General features: G+C 38.2%; 1 protein-coding gene across 1 annotated transcript in view; it reads left to right on the top strand.

Moving 5' to 3' along the window:
* The first annotated feature begins 1,167 nt into the window (after positions 1–1,167).
* clint1b (clathrin interactor 1b) overlaps positions 1,168–25,933 on the top strand; it is a 61,947-nt gene continuing 37,181 nt past the window's right edge. The window contains exon 1 of the mRNA XM_079835972.1: positions 1,168–1,370. Within this exon, the coding sequence (XP_079692098.1) occupies positions 1,330–1,370 (41 nt within the window). The 5' untranslated portion in view covers positions 1,168–1,329. The remainder of the gene's footprint in view (positions 1,371–25,933) is intronic.

A 25,933-nucleotide genomic window follows, 5' to 3' on the forward strand; every position in this document is an offset into this window, starting at 1 on the left:
CCATTTTATGTTTGTTTTTTCCCACAATAATATATATATTTTTAATTCTATAAAGACAATTATTTTTTGTTGTGGTATGAATAATAAAATAAACACTTGTTACATGTGTTAAACAGCAAGCATAAGGTTAGAAAGCAATACATAAACAGTAGATATATACATTATAAAAATGTAAAGGGCCATGAGATAAATGCTTCAGATAAATAAAGTTTTGAGCTGCAAATATTAACAAAAAATGTAAAAGTCCTGTCCATGCATTTCATCTAAATTTAAATGTTGAATATGAATCCACACCACACATATTTTGATCAAACGCTATCTTTCAGTGAAGTTTCAATATGGACTTTGCTATAAAACCACATACTTTCTATTGGATCACTAATCATTCACATGGGCCATTGGTGCTTGGACCCCAATGGCTGCTGCTTGTGACTATTATTAATCTTCTTTTCTTTTTGATGTTTGAGTTTGTCAACAGTGTATTGGCAAAATGGTATGATTTGACATTGAAAAGGTATTATTGCGTGTATATAATTACATGGTATTGTTGACTTAGAAAGACATTTAATGTATTCTAACGTGGAGAAACCTTGTATTTATTTGACAATGATAAATAATTCATAACCATATAGCTCAGTCTAGGATTTCTAATACAAACACTGATGAATGAAAGAAAAATGTACATCTTTCTGTCTTCTGACAAATAGGCGATATGTTTTAAGGTACAGCTCAAAATTTAGGCCAGCATAACAAGAACGATATAGAAATAAAAATTAAATATGCAATTATAGCCTATAATTCAGTTGGATTAGCCCTATAAAGTGTAGCCACTAATCTGGTTAGTCCGCTTTATAACTTCTCATAACTTTGTACAAACTGAGAAGTCATTCAGAGCAAAAATGCCTTTAAAATGGTTTGGATAACCATTAAGAAATAAACAATAGGCCTACACCTGTTCTGTTTTTGCAAAATGTATAAACTAACTTCGAGAAACAGTATACAAATCTAAAACTGCGTTTCATGACCTCCATGATTTAGGCTACTAATCGAGCGCTTTGCATTGTTCTCGGCTCGTTACTTTTCTCGAAAAACTACATTTCCCATGATGACCGCCTACGACGTCATGCCCGCGTCCGCTCCCTCTTGACGCACAATACGCGTCACCGTAGTAACGGGCCGATCCACTGTGCGGTGTAGATTAGCGCTGGAGAGGCGGAAGGGGCTGAGGGATTCTGTTATTATCGGTAACAGATATCCGAGTCCACCTGTGTTTTAGTGCGGACTGGACGACGCGATATTGAGGCGGAGAGCCCCTGCTAAAGCGCCGAGATGTTGAATATGTGGAAAGTCAGGGAGTTGGTGGATAAAGCGTGAGTATGCCCGGGCTTTTGCTTTCTAAAGAGCGTGTGTGTCGATGCAGAGGCCCGTTACTTATGAAGGTGCGGATCCCGTGACGTCACACCCCTCAGCTGATCATGAGCACCTCACGGTTAATATAATAGTATGATCTCTCTTATTTCACTATTTTAAACCTATTTATAACCCTTTCCCGATCATGCGTGCACTTCTATTAAACCTATACTTTTTCCACGCGTATTTATATTTTTTCTCTGGGCTGTGTTTTAAACCCTTGTGAGCTGCCTACTTAGGTAGCATCTTTGGGCATGACAGGAGCTTGCATCATTTTGGGGCACAATAGGCGCATTTTACTTTTATATAATGCTCTCAAAATATTGACTAGGTAACGTAATGTTAGACAGCCCACTAATCTTTTATATGTTCTTCTTATCTGTTACAGTTCTATTGCCAACAGTGTTAAATCGCTAAAACATATCTTTTGTCAGCAGCAAATTAGCTTGAACGGTATTTCTCATCCTGTCATGTATGTTTTGTTTGTGTGTGTAATGTTGCAGTTTGTGTTGTTTAAATGTCATACAGTTAGACGGTTCACAGGCCCGTTATACATGCTAGCTAATTAGCCTATTAGCTTAGCTAAAGGCACTATGCTATATTCATATGAGGGAATGGATAACGGTATTGCCTTAACATCACAACACACACGTTGGTAATAACAAACTTGACGATTCAGCTGTCAACCCTAAAATACCCCGCCGAATGACCTTAGTGGTACCTGAGGGCCTTGTTTAGACCCACCAGTGCTCGGTCTTCACCTGAAAATGAACGAGTTTCTATTCAATCCTTGAGATGATTTATTTTGCAAGCGATGGCCACACGTTGTGGTGCAAATTTATGAGAAGCCTCAATATTAGTTTTTATTTTGAAACGAAACGTGATCTATTTATTGTAGATTTTTGCCCAACTAAGTGAGCAGTGTATTGCATTTCTTGGAAAGCCCAAATGAAACAAACTGTGGCTTTTCTCAAAAAGGTTAGTTAAAAAGCATTGGTATGTGTTTTATTCCTGGTCACAACTGAAACTAGATGATGGACAGAAATGGTTTGTCAGCATGACATAATATAAAGTTGCCAACAATAAGTTATATATAAAGCATCCTGTTGCTTGACCAACCAGCAAACAGATGCTTTACTTACTCTGTAAAACAGCTACCAATGTGATAATCTCAAAACACTGGTGTAAATGTTTCCTAAATGACTAAACATACATTTCTATTTATCTGCTGGTAACCTCATCATATCATCCAAAGATCAACCAACAGCTGTATCTTAAAGTTTCATACTGTTTTTATTAAAGGGTCATATTATGCTCTTTTATGATTTTGTTTTTAGGGTGTACTAGAATATGCTTTCATGCTTGATTTGTTAAAAAAACACATTATTTTTCACATATTGTACATTATTACAGCACCTCTCTTCCTAGTCTGGCCCCGTGGCCCGAACACAGCGTTTATTTCCTGTTTCGATGAAGAAGTTTATGAAATATGAAATGTGCTGTGATTGGTTAGCTGGCCCAGTGTGTAGCGTGTTCGGGAAATGTCATGCCCCTTACCATAACCTTGGGCTCCTCTCAGATGTAAATATTGAGGATGGCATCAATTCAATGGTTCCAATTTAAGAATGTTAACAAACAAGAGGATCGCGCTGAACGGATTTAATGCATGGACTTTGCAAGTACGGATTTTTTAGGATGTTTCAGTGGTATGTTTTTTTTGTTTTTTTTGTCATTTTCTTATACATTTTAGATATACACCATTTAATCATGATACTTGTCAGAAAACTGGTAATACAAACAGTAATCGACCACAAAACCAAGGTTAATTTTCCTAAGCAGCGGTGAACAGTCTTAAAAAGTGAGAGCTTACAAAAGCTACTGTAAACACTACATCAATACTGTAATGCTAGTTAGCGGGCTAGCGGAGGCAAACAGCTTTGCCCTTTGTTACATCATAGCAACTACATAAAACTTATCATTGGAACTGTTCATAGAAAACACAACTAGAAATAATAAGACAAGTTATTATTCATAAACAACAGATTGTCCTGACAAAGTGAGAACTGCTCCATTTCAAGAGAAGGTTTTGTGCGTAGCCTGCATTATACTCTCTTAGGTTCCGGAAGCGGTTCTCCGTGAAATGTGCAGCACACGTTCCAAACCTGTAAGACTTTCGTTCATCTTCGGAATACAAATTAAGATATTTTTGATTAAATCCGAGAGACTGAAACAGACTAGACGAAATTGTTGAATAAAGTCGATTTTTTTTTGTTTTTGTGCTCAAAACGTATTCTCGTCACTTTATAAAATTAAAGGAACACTCCACTTTTTTTTAAAATAAGCTCATTTTACAAGTCCCCTAGAGTTAAATAGTTGAGTTTTACCGTTTTTTAATCCATTCAGCCGATCTTTGTATCTGGCGGTAGCACTTTTAGCATAGCTTAGCATACATCATTGATTCTGATCAGCCCATTAGCATCTCATTCAAAAAATGACCAAAGACACTTTCAATATTTTTCTTATTTAAAACTTGACTCTTCTACAGTTACATCGTGTGCTAAGACCAACTGAAAATTAAAAGTTGCGATTTTCTTCACCTATATGGCTAGGAACTACTTTCTCATTCCTGCGTAATAGTCGCGGATCTTCGCGGCCGTACCATGGCTGCAGCGGCACAATGATATTACAGCGCCTGAAAGTAGCCCCCAGCTAGGTAACTTTCAATGTGACCGGCACTAAGTTCGTGTAGTTGCAGAGAAAGTTTCAGGCTTGCAGCCGACAAATTGTGTTGTGGATTTACCTGTGTGATTAGCCATGGTTCTGTGTGTTGTAAAGGCAGGGCTCTACATAGCGACCATTTTGGGCGCATTTGCGCCTGAAAATTACTGCGTGCGACTGCGAAAAAATATTTAGGCGCACAGGTGCGAGTGACCCGATCGCTTCTCATGAATAGATGTATAATACAATCGGAATAAAAACTACAAACACTGACTGACTGAGCAACTGTTACGTTTCGTGCTGCAATCAACTGCTTTTCATGCCTTCTGTCAGCGGAGCATGTGCAAAAAACGTGTGCGACGGAGATAGTTTAAAAGGTGAAACCACTGTCTATGGGTGAAACGGGTGTGACGCGGCCATGCACTTACCAGACGCCTCGCGCTGATGTTTCTTTGCAGCCATGTTTGCAGCCAAACTTAACTAGAAATACCACATTTTGATTATCATAAACAAGGTCGGAAATTAACAGGGGTTTGGGCCAAAAATGCCACCAAAAATGAATTAATAAAAAATAATTAAAAAACACTCCTGTATGAGTTCTTGATTGAATCATTATCAGCTGCAGTCCATAACATTTATTGTGTTTAAAAATGACTAGATCCATATGAGTGAGTACATCATGAATCCATTTTCCAAACCGTGTTTTTATCTTACCCTGAATCACTACGGTACACATATAATAAGTGTTTCTTTTCTGACCATTCCAGTTCGGGTCGCAGCGCTGCGGAGGAGCACAGTCCCTGCGTGACTCGCCATAGACATAAACAGAGAGAAGTAGCTCCGGCTGCAGTGTTCTTCCGCGAGATGCACGCAGTTCTGTTTATTAGCGCCAGAGCGCCTAAAGTTACGGACAGCTATTGCTCCGAGTATTGGCATGATTGCAAATGTGATACTGATCTTGTACAAAAGTCCAATAGACAAGTTGATATTAAGTAACAACGTTTTAGCCACAAAACTGTTTATTTCGTGAAAATCAAAACAACCAGTTGTGCATCTCCAAGCGGTTCGATCGAATGAATCTGCGTTTGAACGAATGAATGAATGACTCCCACATAGACTTGACGCCCCCTACTGGCTGTTTTATTTTCATATTTATACTTTGCATGGACTTTTTATTTAAAATATAAATATTTTAACTTTTTTTAAGTTTAACTTGTACATAGCCTATTTCTAAATTCAAAAACTTATATTTAAAACATTTATACAACATTATTTACCCATGAGCTGCATGTAAATGTATCTAAACACCATTTCAGATAGAGCTTCTGTGCCACTTCTACTTTTGATGCTGATTTAATTTGATTGGTAACAGTCTGGTTGTGTCTTATTGCTCTAACTGAATGTATTGTTTAAATTAACATTTTTAAAAAAAACTTTTCTATTTTAAATGAAGAAATTGACAAAAGATGATGCATACATTTAACAAGATTAGAAAACATTGCTCTTACAATGGTAAAAATGCCCCTGGACATTAATTTAAAGGGACAAAGATCATCCTGTAATGGGAAAGTTATAATTGGAATACGTGTTATTGATCAGAAAGTGCTCCTAAACTTTTGACTGTGCTCCTAATTTTTTTTAATTAGGAGCACAAGTGCTCCTCAAGAAAAATGTTAGCGTAGAGCCCTGAAAGGGCTGTTATAGTAAGTCGAAGGTGTAACTACCACCATGTTTCACAGAATACCAACAAATCATTGTGCTGCTGCAGCCATGATACGGCCGCGAAGATCCGCGACTATTACGCAGGAATGAGAAAGTAGTTCCTAGCCATATAGGTGAAGAAAATCGCAACTTTTCATTTTCAGTTGGTATTAGCACACAAATTAACTGGAGAAGAGTCAAGTTTTAAATAGGAAAAATATTGAAAGTTTCTTTGGTCATTTTTTGATTGAGATGCTAATGGACTGTTTAGAATCAATGATGTATGCTAAGCTATGCTTAAAGTGCTACCGCCAGATACAAAGATCGGCTGAATGGATTCAAAAACGGTAAAACTCAACTATTTAACTCTAGGGGACTTGTAAAATGAGCCTATTTTCAAAAAAAGTGGAGTGTTCCTTTAAGGTTGTCAGTCTTACAGGTTTGGAACGACATGAGAGTGAGTAACACTCCTTTAAACACTGTTCCTCAACACCAAAAGTTCTTGGAAAGTGGATTGTGTTAAATAAAATATCTCCCTTTAGAGTGACTTTGTGACCTTGCAGATCTTTTTTATTCTCAAACAGCAACATCACACACTCTAAAGTTGAAAAAGTGAAAAAGCACAATAGGACCCCTTTCACATTGCCTATTGGTGAATTGCTGTGCAGGATATGAAAGGTTGATAAATCAGACAAAAATGTTCTCTGAAAGTCTCTCTCAATCTTTGTTGTGACATTCCCATGGTCGACTCAGAAACAATGATTTGATTGTATTAAGTCTAAAGGTCAAACTGCAATAGTTGGTGAAAACTAACCATGGGAATTACATTTTACCTTTTGTTTAAGAATACATTACATTTCCTAAATGTAAATGTTTTGTACTTCTTTTTGATCAGTTTGCCCCATTTATCAAACATCAGCTGATAAATATCTGTGCATCTCTAATGTTTCTGCTTTGGTAAGAACTTCTCAAGCCGTTATCCTACTCAGCATTTTTCTGACTCCCTGTTTTCTGGGTGTCTGTTGCACAAACAAGTCCTGCAGTCAAGTTAGTGTAATATGTAATGGATGCCAGAGCTAAAGGCTTCTTTTAAGCATGCATGAATTCCGCTGAAAGGAGGTGGATATTGATATAGTTGGCCTTTTCATTGCCATTCATTGTGTAATGTTGGGTTTGGCTTCTTTGTATGTCCTTGCAGTGTTACCACGTTGATAAATAAATTGGTGCAGTCAGTTTTTGTCACATTTTGTGTAATTGTTTGTGGCGAAACTTAAAATGTTGTGTTTTAGCATACTAGTGATGTTTCTATTTATTCATTCAGGCCTGGATAAATGGAATGTGCTGCTAGCTAATCGACAGTTGACTTTTACTAACTCCGCTGGACAGGAAATTCATTCTTAAATGTGTTGTTATCCATCACAGTCTGACACAAGTACCCAATTAATTCTCAGCACTGCTGCAAAAATTCATGAAAAGTTAAAAAGTCTAATACAATTTACAAAAAATAATTTTGGTGAATCACTAAGAGAATCACTACACTTGAATTGGTTACAAAATAAATGTTTATGATCTTGTAGATGCTATAAAAATTACTTAAAGTCCCTGTAAAGGCAATTCTGAGATTTTTTTCTAAACACATTATAAATGTTAGAAATGTATTGCTGAAACAAATTACAAAGACTGTGAACTATGTAGTACTGAATTCAGAAGTTAGACCGTTAAACAGTTTTTCACCGTTGCTGTGTTCAGGATTTTCTGGGCGGGGCTAAAACGGTGGCTTGATGACACACTGGAGCCACCGAGCCTGGCTCCTCCCGTAACACGATCATAATAACTAGAGCACATTCGCATTAGTTTGCCCGCTCGATCGCGAGTTACTGTCAGTACTGTTAGTTACTATAGTCTACAACTTACAAAACAGCTTTCAAAACAAAAACGATGATCAAGAAGAGGTGGATTAATTTTGTGAACAGCCATCTTGATGGAGAGCTGAGGATCATCACCGACACCTGCCTCTGCAGTGACAATACACCGGATTGTTTTACAAACTTTCACCGGAGACAACTGGAATTCACTGATAATCCGCTGCAGAACCAACTATCCCCCGCCCCGGCCTTAGTCCTCCCGTCCCGCCGACATCTGGTGCGTCGTGATCATAGACGTTCGTGATCAGTGAGTGTTGTCTTGTTTTGCTACGCCAGCTTTCCCACGAGTGGGCGTGGTTTCGGCGCCGCCAGCGGACACACCCCCAGCGTTTGAGAGCAGAGAATGCTGCTCATTTTTTCAAGTTTTTGATAAGCTATTTTATGTACTTGGCGGATTTTTTAATAATTCAAATTTGGCTGGGTGGTTAATAACACATTTATCTGTGGTGTGAGAAACTCAGAACACATGTTTAGTTTTGACTTTACAGGGACTTTAATGTAAGAAAGAGGGGGATGGAACAGGAAAACAAATATACAGGTATGTGTTACCCACCACGGTTGGTTGGCCGGTGTTACTTTCAAACCCTGCACTTTTTTTACAGTCAGTTTTTCACAAAGGCAAATTGTATTGACCGCTCAAAATTGTGTTTGAGTCTCTTAGACTTTCATCTGTCCCAGATTTAGGTGGAAAAGGATTGTGAAAATTCATAAATCAATCATAAATGTTGCCATTTGTTGAAATGACTAAGTTTTGATTTAGTTTGACAGGATACTTTTTAGGGCTCTATGGTTAATCGAAATCGAACCACAATCGTGATTTGGCTTGTGCGATTATGAAAGCGTTAAGGCTGCGATTCTTAATAAAATAAATATATGCCCAGCCATGGGTGTACATTTCATCTAACAGTTGGGGGGGACAATAAACATAACATTTCTCAAGGGCAATTTTTGAAGGGGACACAAATAATACAGCCTACTTGCATACTACTTACATATATGAACTATAGTGTCCTGCACCCACTAGTAAAAAATTATATCTGGTGTCTACATATTTTTTGGTTTGACTGTATATCACAAATATAATTATTTTTGCTTTAAGGTTTTATGATATCAAAATTGACATCAAAAAACTAATATTAGCCTTAAAAAAACTTGCGCTTATTGAAGACAAGTAAACCATGATAAAGTAATCAAATGTATAAAAAATGCATAGTCTTTACTGTGTATATGAAAGTAATTTACATTTTATTAAAAGTTACAAAATAAAGAGCAGTGAGAGATTTTCTCTCTTTTTCTTGTTTGATTAGCATTAATGACAGCAGGTATTTTACCTGTTTGGATGCTGTCACTTTAAGAGCGACTGCACGGATCCAATATACTTGTGCATTCACTTTAACTGTTTACATTCACTTAAGACATAAATGACTGTTTACTTACAAATACATGTGTCTTTGACACAGGTATGTGTAGTTAACCTTTCAAGCTCAATTGACCGTTCACAAAGACCCGCCCCCTTTAGTTACTGTTGCTATGTCCGACAAGCGCTCTCACACATCACACATGTTCTCACGTAGAAAAAATACATCGCAGAGCAAAGAGGACACTGACAACACGCCGACAGACAGGACAGAGCAAGTTACTTTTGATATGAAACAGTCTCAACTTTGAAATTGTCATTTTTTAAAAACAAATTTAAACAATAAATAGCGTTTTGTGGCTTTTTAATGTGTCGTGATCGCTGTAGCGCCTCAATTAAAGCTGCTCGTGGACCGATTATCTCTTCCTTCTAGTTCATTGATAAGCATGATATACAGTAAACATGAATGAACACTAAAAGAAATGTTGTTTCAACCGCGGAAAGACGTCAGTACACAAATTTTTCGAAGTTCAAGTCCACCGACGTTAATCTACTAACTCGCCTGACTGCTTTGTCGGGTAAACCGGCAGATTCGGCATTGCGATTGGTCAGATCGCCTGTCAATCAAACTTGCGGCGAAGGGTGAATTAGGTGGCAAAAAGCACTCAATTCAGTTCTCACGCTCTGAGCAGCGGCTTCACGTGAAACAGTCTCTCAGAGAGCGCAATAACCTGTTTTTAAACCGCAATGCTTAAAATGCATGCAAACGCTAAGCTTTCGTGAATGCGCAGCATAGCAACGTCACGTGAGAGTAACCACGATAGAGACGATAGTCCAAAATCTCTTCCAGTTGACAAATTTCTACCGGTTAATCGTGTCTACCGGTATATCTACCACCACTAAGGCGGAGGATATCAGATGTTTTCAAACTGTTTTCATTTGTAAAGCGTCTCTTTCTTAGCAATGAGGTGCGAGTTTGTGTTCAGAACGACTTGAAAGTCTGGTAGTGCGATGCTCAATCTTTTAGCGTATGAAACCCATTTCTCGTCTGTAACTTTTACATTTACAAAGTCGGCCAGTGTTATGCTTAATAATTTAAAATCTGTTCAGATTTTCTGTCATGTACTGTATGTAGTGTATTCCAGCATGGTACGAACATGTTGCTCAGGGAGTCCCTTTGTGTCCCTCTGTAATGGGACTCCAGAGATTGAACTTTGTTTTTAAATATGTTTGGCAAAGTGGAGTTGATCAGTTGTTTGGCTGCTTGGAGATGGTTTGGAGGGATGCATAACCACAATGACTTGTTTTGGTGATCCACCAACATTTCAACAACCTACAGATGAGAATCATAAATTAGGCTTAAATCCACCCCAAACGAAATTGTCCAGCACATTTCCAACAGAAAGAGTGAAATGCCATGTTAATTTTCCATTTATATGCCAAGTCATGACATAACTGCATTGACTTGATTATGATAACTGCAGTCCATCACATGATTATATATAGTAATTAAAAATAGCTGGTCATTCCAACTTCGTAGTTCTCATCATTCCAAATGTTGTATTCACTGCGCTGTCTAAGAAGGTAGGGTAACACACACTTAAAACAGGCAGCAAGCTTGCGGTTTGCGCCTGGCACACACGCTAGTGGAAACCATTCTTCTTGTTGAGAAAGGACTTTGTCCAAACCCTATTTTGAAGTTAATTTGCTCTGTTGAATTTTAACAAGATTGTTTACAGAAGTTAGCTTAAAATTAATATGTCAGCATCGGTGCTTCCAGGAAAGTTAAAGTTGAGCCAAAGGTGTGAGATTGGTTTCATTTATTTGAAATGGTATATTTCATCGTCACATATGGTTTTGTTTCTTCTTGTTATAGTAGAGTATTCTAATAGCAATTTTACTGTACTATTCTACTAAATTAGATTTTGTAATAACTTGTTGTAGGTAGATATCAGGTTATGCTTGCATTGTTTTTACTCTTGCTACTTTTTTGGAGTCAGAATGTGAATGACCCAGCTTGTCTGCTTTAAATGTGTTCTGAATACTAAAATACTCGTCATTGATGTGACTGTCACTGGAAACACTACAAAATCAATAGCAGCTGGATAATTTCATGGAATTATAAGTATGATTGAGTACTTATAGTCTCCCTTTATGTAAACCATACAATTTGGTCAAATAAGGCAGGGGTGGACTGGGGCAAAAAAGTGGCCCTGGACTTTCTGACACACAGCGGCCCACCACACCTGGTCCACACACCTCACCTGCTCATTATGCACAGAGCAATTTTTAACACCACTTACTAACATACAAATATAAATGCTATATATACAGAAATATGAATGCTATTTATTGAAATGCTTATCATTACATTTACACATTTGGCAGACGCTTTTATCCAAAGCGACTCTCAGTGCCCTTATTACAGGGACAATCCCCCTGGAGCAACATGGAGTAAGGTGCCTTGCTCAAGGACACACTGGTGGTGACCGCTGGGATTGAACCAGTAACCTTCTGCATATCAGTTCCATGGTTTAACCCACTGGACCACATCTCACATTAACATTAATGAGTGACTCACTGGCAGTCTTTACGTTATAATTTGTCTGTCCTGGTGCACATGGCAAAATGGGAAATAATTTAGAATTTTTTTACACATCTCTTTTCCATACAGGGAAGTTTAATATCACTAAAGTTCAATACCTACCATAAAATCAGTCCATATAACGCAATTCTCTGGTATGGTCTAGAAGACTTGGAATGCAGTGCAGAATGTGGACTCTTTTATGGGGCCTTTCTAGTGATCATAGTATTTGTCCTTTCAGGAGTAGAGCTCAAATTGCGGAAAAGAGTGGAAAAGTTCTTGTTTATGTAAAATACAGCATAATTAGAAAGATTTTTTTGAAGGATCACATGACACTTAAGACTGGAATAAAGATGCTGAAAATTCAGCTTTGATCACTAGGGGTGGGCGATATAGCCTCAAAATTATATCACGACATTTCAAGAATATTTGCGATAACGATATTTATGACGATATAGAAAAAAAATGATGGAACAAAGTTTTATTGGTTATTGCAGCTGGTAGGCAGCAGCATTTATTAGTGCAAACAAAACCATAACATAACATTTTAGTTTAACAATAATGTAATTTATGCCATGGTCTGTCTGAATATTTGATTCTGATTGGCTGGAAGGTGTGCAATAAAATAGTTTAATGCACAGGTAGTTCCAAGTCAGATGAATCCTTGTTCTATATTAATGCGCTGTTTTCATTTCAGGTGTGTTTAGACGGAGCACTGTAATCGGTTTAAAAGTCTGAAAGTCCGAATGAAAATGCTGCATATAAACGCTGCTTTCATAAGGATACACTAATATTTCTAAAGAGTAAAACTTTTTATTTTGTAACAAGTTATGAAGATGAATGTTGGAATAATGACACAGACATAGCCTGGCTACGCCATCTCATCTGACAGCGTTTGTCCCAGGCACATTCTACTTCAACTGCGCCTGACAGAAGAATTCATTTTTCTGAGGTGTTTCTTACAGCAACACCAGATCGGTTTAGATAACGTCTTGTGTAAACTCTCCACAGAATCGTTCAATCAGAATGATTTTAATCGGAATGACAAAAGTGTGCATGTAAACGGGACGCGCGCGCGTCACTCACATTCAGAGAGCAGAGATCGCGCTGCTCATTCATGAGCACAGAAACTATTAACACCGCCCCGTGACTTTTAGCAATAAAATAGCTAAGTTACTGGATCACTACATTATATTTCTCAGCAACGATGGGGTTACATCGCTATTTTTCAGTAATAAACCCACATCTTCGTTAAGAGAGAAGCTGAACAGACGCAGTCACACACACCTAACTGATCCTCTTTCGCGGCACGACTGAAGCGCATTGTTGTGACGCTTCCCCTCATGTGTATGTTGATGGGCGTTCCTCAAGTTAACCGCTATGGGTGTGTGTTTGAGCCAGCGGGGAATGAAAAACAAAGGACCGGCAAGAGACTTCCCTCCGTCTCCATGTGCTCTACTTCTATTGGATAGTCGCGTTGCGTTCAACGGATTCATTTGCATAAAGTTGAGCTTCTGCCAGCTTTTTTGACGCGCGGCATTTGTTCAAATGCAGCGCCGCCTTCCCGGAATGCTTTGCGTGCGCGTTAAAGTCGCTTGACGTCACCCATAGGAATAAAGTGGAGTGCGGCGCGACAGAAGTGTTGCAGGCCCGTCGCGACAAGGCAGGCAAACCAAGCAATTGCTTGGGGCCCCAAGCTGGTCTGGGGCCCCAAGACAACGACAGGTTAAGAAAAAAATGAAACGACAAACTGTGTGAGCGCCCTATTGATAATCAATGCAGTAAAGTGCAATGACACTGTTATCGGGATCCCCCTTAAGGGGCCCCTCTCAGTAGTCGCTGACAGCAGCCAGCCAACCACGCGTTCTCTGCTGCCGGCAAAATACAAAACCTCTTCGGATTTGAAGCGGAATTTTATGCTTCAGGAAGCCAGAAAAGAAAAAAGAGAAAGGAAGAGGAGGATAAGAAAAAACAAGATAGTGGTATGTGATAAATTACACTGGATAAAATAGCTCTACTTGTCTTGTACAAAAATGGTGTAAGTTTGCAGCAGGTAGGCTAGCAAAAATATGTTTATGTTAGCTAACTTACCTGCCTGACAAATGCTGCTTATAACGAACAGTTAGTGCAACTTTTTTTTCGAACAGACGGAATTACATGAGATTGCTATAGCTTTGTAATAGGTTTTGATGAAAGTGGCATAGCATGCTATACTAACTATTATTTATGCTATGCATAAATAACCTGGAATAGTTAATATAGCACACATTAACAATTATTATAAACATTATTTAACCAGAAAGAGGCAGAGGAACATGATTTTTTTCATAGCTTATCTTAGTGTGCTAGTGTCGGGATATATACGGTAGTGACAGTTTGCAAATATGACATTATTTTTATAAGTTACCAATGGATCTTGAACAATTACTTTATTCTGTGGCAATTTTTACACTGTTACATTTTGAAGTACAGTATCAGGACAACCCACATGTTTTACTGGTACTGTTTATTAACTATTTATCAAGGTATTATAGTCATCTGTTGCAACTTTATAATAACCATCTAGATAATGTTTATAGACAGTTTACAAACCAACTAGTAACCCTTAAGTATTCCCAAAGTGTTAGGAATATCTGGTCCGTCTATATATGTAAATTTAATGTTTATAGATGTTTAAAAAATGGTTACTTAAAGGTTTACAATTTTTTTTTTAATGATACAGTGGTGTTTTTTGCAAATGTTTTCATATTTTATGCACAGTATATGCAACAACAGTATTTGCACTGTAAACCTTTTTATTTATATAAAGTGTGGGTGAACTTAAACTGTATGGCTATGCTGCGGTTCCTGTAGGCTTTGCGTGCGTGCGGGTGGGGGGGTATTGGGGGGGCCTCCATGTCCATTTTGCTTGGGGCCCCCAAATTTCTTCAAACGGCCCTGGTCACACAGGTACGAATCTCTCTCTCTCTCTCTCTCTCTCTCTCTCTCTCTCTCTCTCTCTCTCTCTCTCTCTCTCTCTCTCTCTCTCTCTCTCTCAATTAATCTGGGCTGACGGAAGGATGCTGAGACCAATCACAATGTATCATCTTTATGCTGATTTGCATTAGATCTGCATGATTAATTGAAATCGAACTGCAGTCGCGATTTGGGTTATGTGCGATTATGAAAACGTAAAGGCTATGATTTTAATTAAATAATTCAGTGATGATTATTAGCACTGCATTATTTTATTATTATGAAAATACCCGAGAAGGATTGAAGAACTCCAATATCTTGATTCATTGTCTTCATGTTTAATCAGTCAAAACGTTTCTATCTTCTTTTTATTCTGCCTGCAGCGCTAGCTTCACATGAGGGATTTCCTGAAAACTATTACTTTTATTACCCTCTGGCTTCCAGTATGAATGAAACTTTTGGGTAAAAAAAATAAGAAAATTAATACTTCTCTCTCTTAATAAATTTAAATGACAATCCATATGTTTTTTCTTCAATGTACAGGATTTTTTTCCCCCACAGAGGATGCATAAGAGGCTCACATTTCATATTAAAGACATAGACTTTTTATAATATGTTTTTTTTTTTTTTTTGTACAATGAATCCTTAGACCTTTCTAATGATTTTTAGTCATAGGCTATCTGCATATTAACGGCTAACCCAGCAGTTTTTTTTGTAAAATAAGTTTTCTGTAAAATATAAATTAATATTATTATGTTATATTTATTCTTAAATACTTTTTGACTTTAAATAATGAAAAATGTTATTGTAATAGTAATCTTTTGTTAAATATTTTTATTTAGCAATAATAATCATAATAAATATTATTAGTCATATTAATACATAAACACAAAATGTTATATACACACACTTTTCATTTGTAAAAATAATAAATATCGCATGTTATATTGCAATTTTAACCAGAATAAAAGCAATTAGATATTTACCCCAAATCGTGCAGCCCTAATTTACACATATAGCTAGCTTTTTTCGTAAAACAACAGTGCAAACCCGTATTGTGATTCTGGGCAGAAACCGAAACCTCTGGATGCACTTGGACGAAAACTGAAAACTATTTAAAAAAAAAACACTAATGTTGATCAAGAACAGTCATAGCAAGCATTGTGAACCTGATCAGAAACTGGGATGGATTTGTTTTAGTTTTGTTGACTCTAAACCTACTCTGAAACTTAGTTTGTTCAACTAGCTTCCTGTAACAGGCTTATTTATATATTTATTTGTTTGCTGTTGAGCGAAGAATCCAGTGGTAGCCTCAACTCAGAATCACCCATCTCCATAATTCACATCTCTTGGGACTTCTTTCCATAGCAAACTTTCCCTTGTCCAGGTATCACGCCTTTCATCTCTTAGCTGGTGCTTTCGTTCCCTCTCCATCATACTTATTATAAACCGCCAGCATCCTCATCTCCATCGTAAAGCTTTATCCAGACCTTTGCTTCCCTCTGAAGCTCGAGGTAGTCTTTTTAGTCTGAGGTGGCGGAGCAGGAAAGCTGAAACCACTCAGAGAGCTTTCATGTTAGGCGTCTTGAGTTTGTTGTGGATTTTTTTTGCAGGCCATAGCTCCACAGTGAATGTGTAAGTACACCCATTCATTCCTAGCGAAGAACAGCAAAGAACGGAATAAAAGAAGTGGAGAGTAAATCTCGGCAGGCCCATAGAACAAAGAGGCTGCGGATGCAAAGAATGGCAAGACGCCCCTACGCCTGTCTTTGCCCCCTTCTCTTTGTGCGAAAGAAAGCCTGCCTCTTCTGCTTTTGTCTTTCCTGCATATTGAATATTCCAGTAAAATATGTGCAGCACAGTACACAGCACCGTACGTGTGTCTGGAATGTATTTATGTGTGTGTGTGTGTGACTGCTCTACAGGCCGCTTGCTTGCATAAACCGACATCATTCATTATTCAGTTGCCTGAGATTTTCCTTGTAATCTTACGCCAACTTTGCAGCATTCTCTCTACGTGTATGAGTCGCATCGATTGCCATTCCCACTGTCGTGAACTCTTGCTTGTCATTGAAGCAACCTATTTGTGGTCACAGTCACACTAGTAAATTTGCTTCTTTTGTGACTGGTGATTCGGATTTAAACAATTGCATTGATTAGGTTGTATTTTGTAATTGTTTAATTTATTTATTTTAAAATGGTTAATAAGTCTCAATATATCAGATCATTTGACTCTTTATGACCATAAATATCATGTCGTAAAATGTCATATGGTGCTACACCCAAAAAACTTTTGTTTTCCTTGGAAAATATAATTAATGATCACTCTAATGTATTCAGAGCATTTTTTCCCCTGTGAATTTACAACACATGGCATTAAATTCACATTTTTTAACTTTGGCACATGTTCATTCTTTCAAAAAAAAATGTTTGTAGAAGCGTCTGCATGCCTAGGTGCTTGATTTTATACACCTGTGGCCTTGGAAGTGTTTGGGACACCTGCATTCAATGATTTGGAGGGGTGTCCCAATACTTTTGGCAATATAGTGTATGCGTCACTGGATTAAGTTGCCAGTTACAAGACGTAAGAACCAAAGTTGCATTATGTGTAGTTGTCAAAACTCTAGCAATATAAAAGCACTGCTTGTTCATTAATGATGCTTTTGAAAAGGGTATAAATAAATACATAAAATGTATACAAGGATACAATGTATGGGATTTTATTAGAAATTGAATTACAATATAAAGATTGTCTTATTTATAAAATATGAGCAGAGAGAGTTTGTAAATCGTACATAAAAACATTTGACATGTTAATGGATTCATGAACAATTTACTCATTCATTCTGCTTGCTTTTCATTAATAGGACCCAAAGATTGTATCCAGCCCTGCTTAACGTACAAATACATGATGTAATGAAGCTGGAAGAAGAATGTCAGTGTGGCTTTTTATGGAATAGTGCTGGTTAAGCAACTTGACATTCTTACTTGCCAGCTGCCACACAATTAGATCCATCTTTCAGTCATCGAGACCATATGTGTGCGGCATTTGCCTCCATCTGAATAGTCTGGATTACTTGAGGAATTTAGCGGTTTTGTTTTTGAAAGTGTTTACAGATTGAATTTGCTCTGCCATTAAGTCAAACTGATCCATTGGAAAGTCCACGCCACCCACAAATCCTGAAAGTGACGCAGCTGAGCGGGGATTGATTTCCTTGTAGCCAGTTTTTGCTGAAGTCATTGATTTGGATCGGACGTGATTTCGGCTCTCTTGACTCTTCAAATGATTGTGAATCAGCTACGTTGTCTTTCCAGACCACCTGCTTCCACGTTCCAGCGAGATGCATGTTGCCCACCTGCTCATCATCCAGCACCACTTGACTGTCTTTAATAACTTCCAGAAGTTCACTTCCACTCTCCCACCCTCTTTACCCTTTGGGACTGAGAGTGAGGCGGAAAAAGCCACGTTTTCGCATTAGCAATGATTATGGAAAGTGTTTGCAGCTGTTTTAGGAGTTTGCACGTTAAACCTCCGCTGAGTGCCACCTCTGCAGTGGTTGTGTGGTTCTGATTTCAAGTATGTTGTTATCGAATTATGTGGAATTGATCTTTGATTTATAGGCTGTGTCCATATTGATTGTCTATATTAGTAGGACACTGGATAGTCTCATCTAAAGGTCGTGCCACACTAAGCTTACAGTCAGGCCAGTCAGTGCCTGTGGGCCTAGTTTTTGCTGTTCTGCTCCGTTGAAACTAGTCGGATCTCCATCTGTGGCTTTTTGGCCGATTGACCTTGTTGAATCGGCGACAGAGCCGGTCGGTGAAAGAGATCACTCTGATTGGCTATTCAGCTAGGAAACCAGTGCACAATAATAATAAAAACAGAAGGGGACGAAAGCAAGCAAGCAAACAAGAAATGAAAATTCCAGTGCCATTTGCTAGCTCTTCCGGTTTTCCTTTTTGAAAGACGAATACAGACTACTGCCGCCCGCCGGTCTGGGGAGTTATTTTCTTTCACGCAGGTCTAGAACGTATGTGCTAGTTGGCCATTAGTCTTTGCATTGTGTTCAAGCAATATACTGACACACTATACTGCGTTTTCAAACTGTGGGTTGTAGAGTGGGAAAAGGTGGGTCGCACAGGGATTTGGCTGCAAATTTACGTTTCAGTGAATGAATGACCCACACACACACACATCGAAATCGCGATATTACCTAAAGGGTTAGTTCACCCAAAAATGAAAATTCTGTCATTAATTACTCACCCTCATGTCGTTCGACACCCGTTAGACCTCCGTTCATCTTTGGAACACAAATGAAGATATTTTTGTTGAAAACTGATGGCTGAGAAAGGCTTCAGACAGGCCTCTATTGGCATTCAGTACATTTACACTCACAAGACCCATAAAAGGCACTTAAAACGTCGTTACAAAGTCCATCTCACCACAGTGACTCTACAATAATTTTACGAAGCGACGACAATAGTTTTTGTGCGCAAAAAAAATCAAAATAACGACTTTATTCAACCTCTTCTTGTCTTCGTGTGTGCCTCCATGACGCATGCGCGAGAATATGACGTAGCGCCGGCGTTCGGGAATCCATGAAATGCACACTTTAGTCCCATTTTGAGCACTACGCCGAGACCTAAAGCACGATCAATGTAGAATTCTACAGCTTAGATACGCGCGTCTTCTTCTGCTTGTAAACAAATCGCTTCTGGATCATGTGTCCGAACGCCGGATCAGCGTAATATTCTCGCGCATGCGTCGTGGAGGCACACACGGAAGACAAGAACAAGTTGGATAAAGGCGTTATTTCGATTTTTTTTTTTGCGCACAAAAACTTGTCGTCGCATCGTAAAATTATTGTAGAGCCACTGTGGTGAGATGGACTTTGTAACGACATTTTAAGTGCATTTTATGGGTCTTGTGAGTGTAAATGTACTGAATGCCAATGGAGTAGGGCTGCAACGACGTGTGCGTGCGTGAAATGCGTCGATGCGTCGGCGGCACATTATTTACGTTCTAGAATGGAACAGAAGATCTAGAATAATGGCGGCTTCTGCTCCCGGGCATAGTGAAAATGATCATTTATCATATAAAGCCAGACCGCGACATTCAAAAGTGTGGGAGTACTTTAAACAGAAGCCGAAAAAACTGTGCTTTGTTCGCTCTGTAATGCCGGTTTCACACTGCGCGCGGTGGCAGAGCAGGAGCTATGCGCGTGGAGAGCGGGAGCTTTCACACTGCCAGTGAGTGTTGCCAAGTCCCGTTTTTTTTCCGCGGAATTGGACTACTTCTACACTGTTGCCGCGGGCTGTGTCTCATGTCCGCGGGTTGAAGCGATCCCAACTATGTGATATTTAGCCCCGGGAATGAGAATTTTAGCAGGCAGCCCTGCAAAACAAACACACATATTTAACCCCCCGAACGCGATGTTTACCAGAGGCCTATTGCACAAAACTAGGATAAGGGATTAAGCCGGGATATCTTGGTGATCCTGGCTCAATTTATCCGTGATCCGGTTGCACTAAAGCTGGATAGGGTGGCAGTTGGATGTTATGGTATAAATTACCATGGAGATTTATTCTGTGGAGCTAGCCTGCTCCAGACCAGGCTAAATTCCAGGATCTATTTAATCTCATCCCTTATGTCAGTCAGCAGTCACCACAAACGGAAACCAATAGTTATTCTACTGCCCACTATACATTGTTATCACATATAACTAGACCCACTGTCATTATTTAAACGTTTGTGATCATAATTTCAATCATTTTGGATAAATTATGATTTTTAGATGATGTTGCTATCATTAGATAATTTACGGTTTCCCATAGACTATAAGGCTATATATAAAAATGATAGAATATTAGGGCCACAGAGGAAAAAAAAGAAAAGTCACAGACTTCGAAAAATTAAGTCATAATATTGTAACCCGTTGTTTTATAGGAAGACGGTTGTTAAAATGACAGCTGTGGGGCATTTCGTGGAATTGTTCTTCAGTATGGTTTCACAAACAAGGACATACTTAATCTCTTGGCACATCAGCGTCACATTGTCATAAGTATCAGGACTGTAAAAAGAATATGCATCTTTTCCGCAGAAAGAACCAGCCTCATAAATGTATGACTTTTTCCTTCTTCCTCAGTGTGGCCCTAATACTCGGCCGTATAAAATACACATTCCACATAAATATAAAAACACAAAGTGTAACATTAGGTTCCTTTATTGAATAAGGATAAAACAAAGCAGGTAAACCATCAGCTCCTTTCGAAACTGAAGTCACACAGTGACTCAACAATACAACAAAAGGATTATACAACAAAAGGATAAATACACATTCAAAGATAGAGATTAAATATATATATATATATATATATATATATATATATATATATATATATATATATATATATATATATATATATATATATATATATATATATATATAAAACACACCCCGCTTGTCTGCACACTGAAATAAATGCAGGACAAATCCACACACATCAACTGAACAGACAAATGAATGGATGCAGTAGCCTCCCTGCAAACTTGTATTACACACAGTATACAGCACAAACATCATAAGAGGCCAAAAAAAAACAAAAAAAATCGGTGGACAGCATAAGAAGCTGAGTACAACGGTTAAGATTAAACTGTAGCCTACTACTGAGCGTAGTAATTATGTAAGCCTTTAATAATTTATCAAAGCCTTATACAGTGTGATGGGGTTACTTTACACAATTTCACTCGTATCTGTTGTCCATTTCAATTAAAAGTTAAACTGTTTCATAATCAGTGTACAACTGCATTTTTGGAGATGTGAATTAACTATTTGGATTGTAATTGTGATGTTTCAGCGGAGCGGTGAGTGTGTAATTGTGCACTACTTACGCATTCAGGAGGTCTGCAATACTTTGCCATGCTTTTTCTCTTTGCTTTATCACTGTGGCGGTGTTGCCTTTCTTCTTAATTATGTATTTTACCTCCTCGTATGCCTCCATGAGGATTTGTGCCTCCAACGGGGAAAAGTACGCCGCTCTAGTTGCCATGGTGAATCAGTGAATCTGTGATCGGTGGCGGGTCTATTTGAGTGAGCCGTGAGCGCGCACCTATCCAAGATTGGTTTAACCTGGCTTGATGAATCCGTGTCTGCTCATCCTGGCTTGGTCTTTGTGCAACCAATTAAGCCTGGATGCACTTGTTTTGGCTTCATTGAGCTCAGCTCAGTCATTTATCCTGGATGTCTTAATTCTACTTTTGTGCAACGGGCCTCAGAGAACCTCCCCGAAACGCGATTGGGCTTGTTTTGGGATAGTTTTGAGTAACGAATGGGTGGGTTTTGTTGTGAAAACCTGGCAACCCTGCTGCCAGTGTTCTCTCCATGGTTCTCTCGGGCAGCTGAACCGTGGCGCGTGTATTGCAACAGACGGTCACATTTTCCGGGGTTCTTCTCCGACCCCAGTACTTCTCGTGCTTTTATTTATTATGGGCTGCATAAATCTCCTGTTAATGCGACCTGGTTCCCCTCTGTCCCAATCACATATGCATAATAACATGCTGTATATAGGTAGTTTGCATGATTAAAGTAACATTAAAGTTAAGATATGCCTCTAGCTTTAATCATTTAAATGTGTCTTTGAAGTTTGGGCAAAAACTTCTAGCAGCTTTAGTCGTTGTTTATGCACATGTATCTTCAAAATAGACGACTAGTTATACTATATTAAAACTATGCTGAAAGCTCCTGTATGTGAACCTTTTGCAGATAAATACTGTGTATTAAGTGTATTTTCGTTTACTATTGACACAAATCAATAAGTAAATCATACTCAACTACTATAGTAAACAACTTTTCCTAACTTTCCCAACTTGACCCTCTTTGAAATACAATAATCAGTAAAAAAGAATCATAAGATTAATCCGGAAAAGAATCGTTAGATTAGTCGACTAATCGAAAAAATAATCGTTAGATTAGTCGACAGAAAAAATAATCGTTAGTTGCAGCTCTACAATGGAGTCCTTTCTGAGGCCTTTCTCAGCCATCAGCTTTCAACTAAAATATCTTCATTTGTGTTCCGAAGATGAACTGAGGTCTTACGGGTGTCGAACGACATGAGGGTGAGTAATTAATGACAGAATTTTCATTTTTGGGTGAACTAACCCTTTAATGCAATTTCCGAAATCCAAAGGCTGTGATTTTAATTTATATATAAATATATATGCTTCAAATTGAACCAGATGTGCGACTTGTATTTGTTTTTAGGGTCTCAGAGCCATCTTGGTTCATTATTAAGCATCTCTGTGTGCATTATTAATGAGATGAAAATCGTTCACTGCGCTGTATTCTGCATGAGATTGCATTACACCGGAGAATTTAAATGTCTATTTCAGCTCTGTTCATTCATTTTGGTAGTAATTCGGTTGCAACATGTTAGTAAGAGTGTGTTGCTTGCGTTCCCTCGCTTGCAACTACCAACACATACGTCTCAGTCTGTAAAAAGCATTTCACATGTACACATGAAACAAACCTGAGAGTGTTTTCTGCACAGAACACCGCAGTGAGTTTAACAACACTCACAGCGTGCATTACAGTTCATATCCAGAGTCGTATCCAACATATCCAACTGCAAGCTGTTTTTAATTTTATTCATTCCCAGGATATGAATTCTTGATATGAAGAATTCAATTTCAAGTCAAAACAGCTTGCCATACTGGTCATTAGGGCTGCACAATATATCGAAATTATTGAAATATCGCAAATGTACATATCGCAATATGCATATTATCGCAAGGGCACACAATGTCTGAAGGATTTTAATAGGCTACTTCAACATTGTGAAAAGTGTACGTTTTAGGTTGATGCATATAGCAGTGAATAGACTGAGCACACAACTGTAACTTGTGACTTGCTTGATGTTAAAAAGAGTTATTAAATGCAATAACTTGCGAAAAACAACTCATTGCTGTCTCGCGCTGTCTGCTGTCTGACATGCACCGAAACGTGCGCACAAGCTGTTCTTTTTTTCGTGTCTTGTTACACACTCAAACTGTCAAATACACACAAAATGGCTGTCTTGATGAGTATTCATGTAAATACAGTCGGTTATGCTTTAAGTGAAAGACATCAATTGGGGAAAGAAATAGATTTTACACACTTAAAGCAATATCATATCACATATCGAATATCGCATTATTTGACAAGGATATCCCATTTTTCTTCAATAGCACACAGCCCTAGGTCATATTAGAGCATTCGACACTCGCAACGAACAAAGTTACAAAGATTGACTGTTTTGTTTTTGGTTACACTCCTACAAACTACAGAGTAAAAAAAAAGTACAGAAAAAAAGAAATGCACTGTGACTGCATCTAAAGTCATATGATAGGTAATATGATAGTCATTATTCAGTTATTCAAAGTCAAATGCGAGAACCAATGATGTTTGATGTCAGTGATGACAAACCTGGCCTGGCTGACACACATGAGAAGCCTTGTTTTATTGACATTTGGGAGCTATGGCAAAGAAGGCGATTTATAATTCAGAAAACTTGACATCAGTTACTTTTCACGGTGCTTTTCTTGGTCTTTTTTGGAGCTATTAAGTCGTCATCCACTTTAAAAGACATTTTGTTAAACATTTCCTATACTTCATATGGTTAGGAGTGACATTATGGTGAGAAAAGGATGGATCACTTTGGAAGGATCATTTTTGTGAATTTTATGAGAGAATTTTATAAGTGTAGTTCAAGCATTTTTCCAGGCTGTGGAAACTTTGTAAGTTGAGGAATGATTTTGCATTAAACCGTCTATAAACCCTCTTCCAACCCTGTTTTTTTTGTGGGTGTATTATCTTCCTAGGTCAGGTGAATTGTCAATCTGGTCTTTGCCCCATGATTGTCTTGAGTTAAATCTGCCGATTAAATTACATTTCATTTCTTTCTTTCTCCATTTGACTTATGCCAGGTACATGATATGATTTTGGGCTGTCCCAGATGAAAGATGACCAATCGTGGCGATTTCTTTGGTCATGGCTCCTAAATGGTGGTCTTACATCATACAGTGAGAGAGGTTCAAAGATGGCCGTTGTCATGGTCTTTCGACCAAAGACAGCCTGCGGTAATTTTCTGACAGTGTCAAAAACTTATCATGATCATCTCACAGTGTGTTTGCTGCTGCGACCTATGTCTAGTGACTAAAAAATGCAACATGAAATGGCGTATTGATCAACGCAACACAGCGCTAAAACTTAAAACTACTTACCTCAAGCTCCATTTACAAAATTGGCATGCCAAGTTGGCCTCTTTTCCCTTGCAATGACCACGTCCATATTCTCCTTTTTTGCTTACTCACAATTGCCAAAGTCCGATTCATATTGCTCTATTTGTTTACCACTACCGCTGATGTTTTATTATATACTAAATTGCGCCATATAGGCTACGATTTAATAGGTGTCATCATCGTACAGTCTACATATGTCGTACCCAAGTTTATTAGATCCATGTCATGCATTGATTTGCAATGATCTTATAGGAATAGGAATAGGTCTGTAGTAGGAATTACAATGTGTATTAATCAGAACACAGGAGAAACTGTTCTGCACTTTTATTTCCAATCCCAAATAAAGGCACATCATTTCATTGTCACATCATCCTACGCTTCCTCACATCTAAAGTTTTGTGGAAAACATTGCACAAAACAAGTTGACACGAGTATTAACTGTTAATGATGTGCCCTACTCCCAATTTCCTCTTCCTTGTCACCTACCTTTCTCGTAGCTAGTTATTAAAACCACAAAGATTGGTTCACAAGTTGGCCCATTGCTTGTATCTGTTGGTGAGAGATGAAAAATGATCTGTCGGACTCTCTCCGTTAGGCCAGACAGCCTTGGGATCATAAGGTTCTATCTGCATTCTGAGCAGTTTTGAGATATTGAGCTTCAAAGATTTTGCATTCCATAAAGCACAACCCTCTACAATGCGAGTAAATCACTCACATATGCGAGTAAATCTTCACTCTGAGCGACTAAATATGTATCATTAGCCATTTGCTAATAAATGCTTCGATTTTACTTGCCAGTGCGTGAATATGAATATGGCTAAGAATATGTTTTGCATATATATATATATATATATATATATATTCACTCGCTTAACACTCAGAGAAACAGTTTCACTCTCCGTCAAGCGATCTGCCTATTTCAGTTCAGCTCAACGGATGCGCAGTGTACCTGTATTTGACGTACCGTAAACTCTAGTGTAAAGGCGCACAACTCGCCGCTTTGCAGA

This window comes from Gobio gobio (assembly GCF_949357685.1).
Source record: "Gobio gobio genome assembly, chromosome: 14".
In the NCBI taxonomy this organism is placed as follows: domain Eukaryota; kingdom Metazoa; phylum Chordata; class Actinopteri; order Cypriniformes; family Gobionidae; genus Gobio; species Gobio gobio.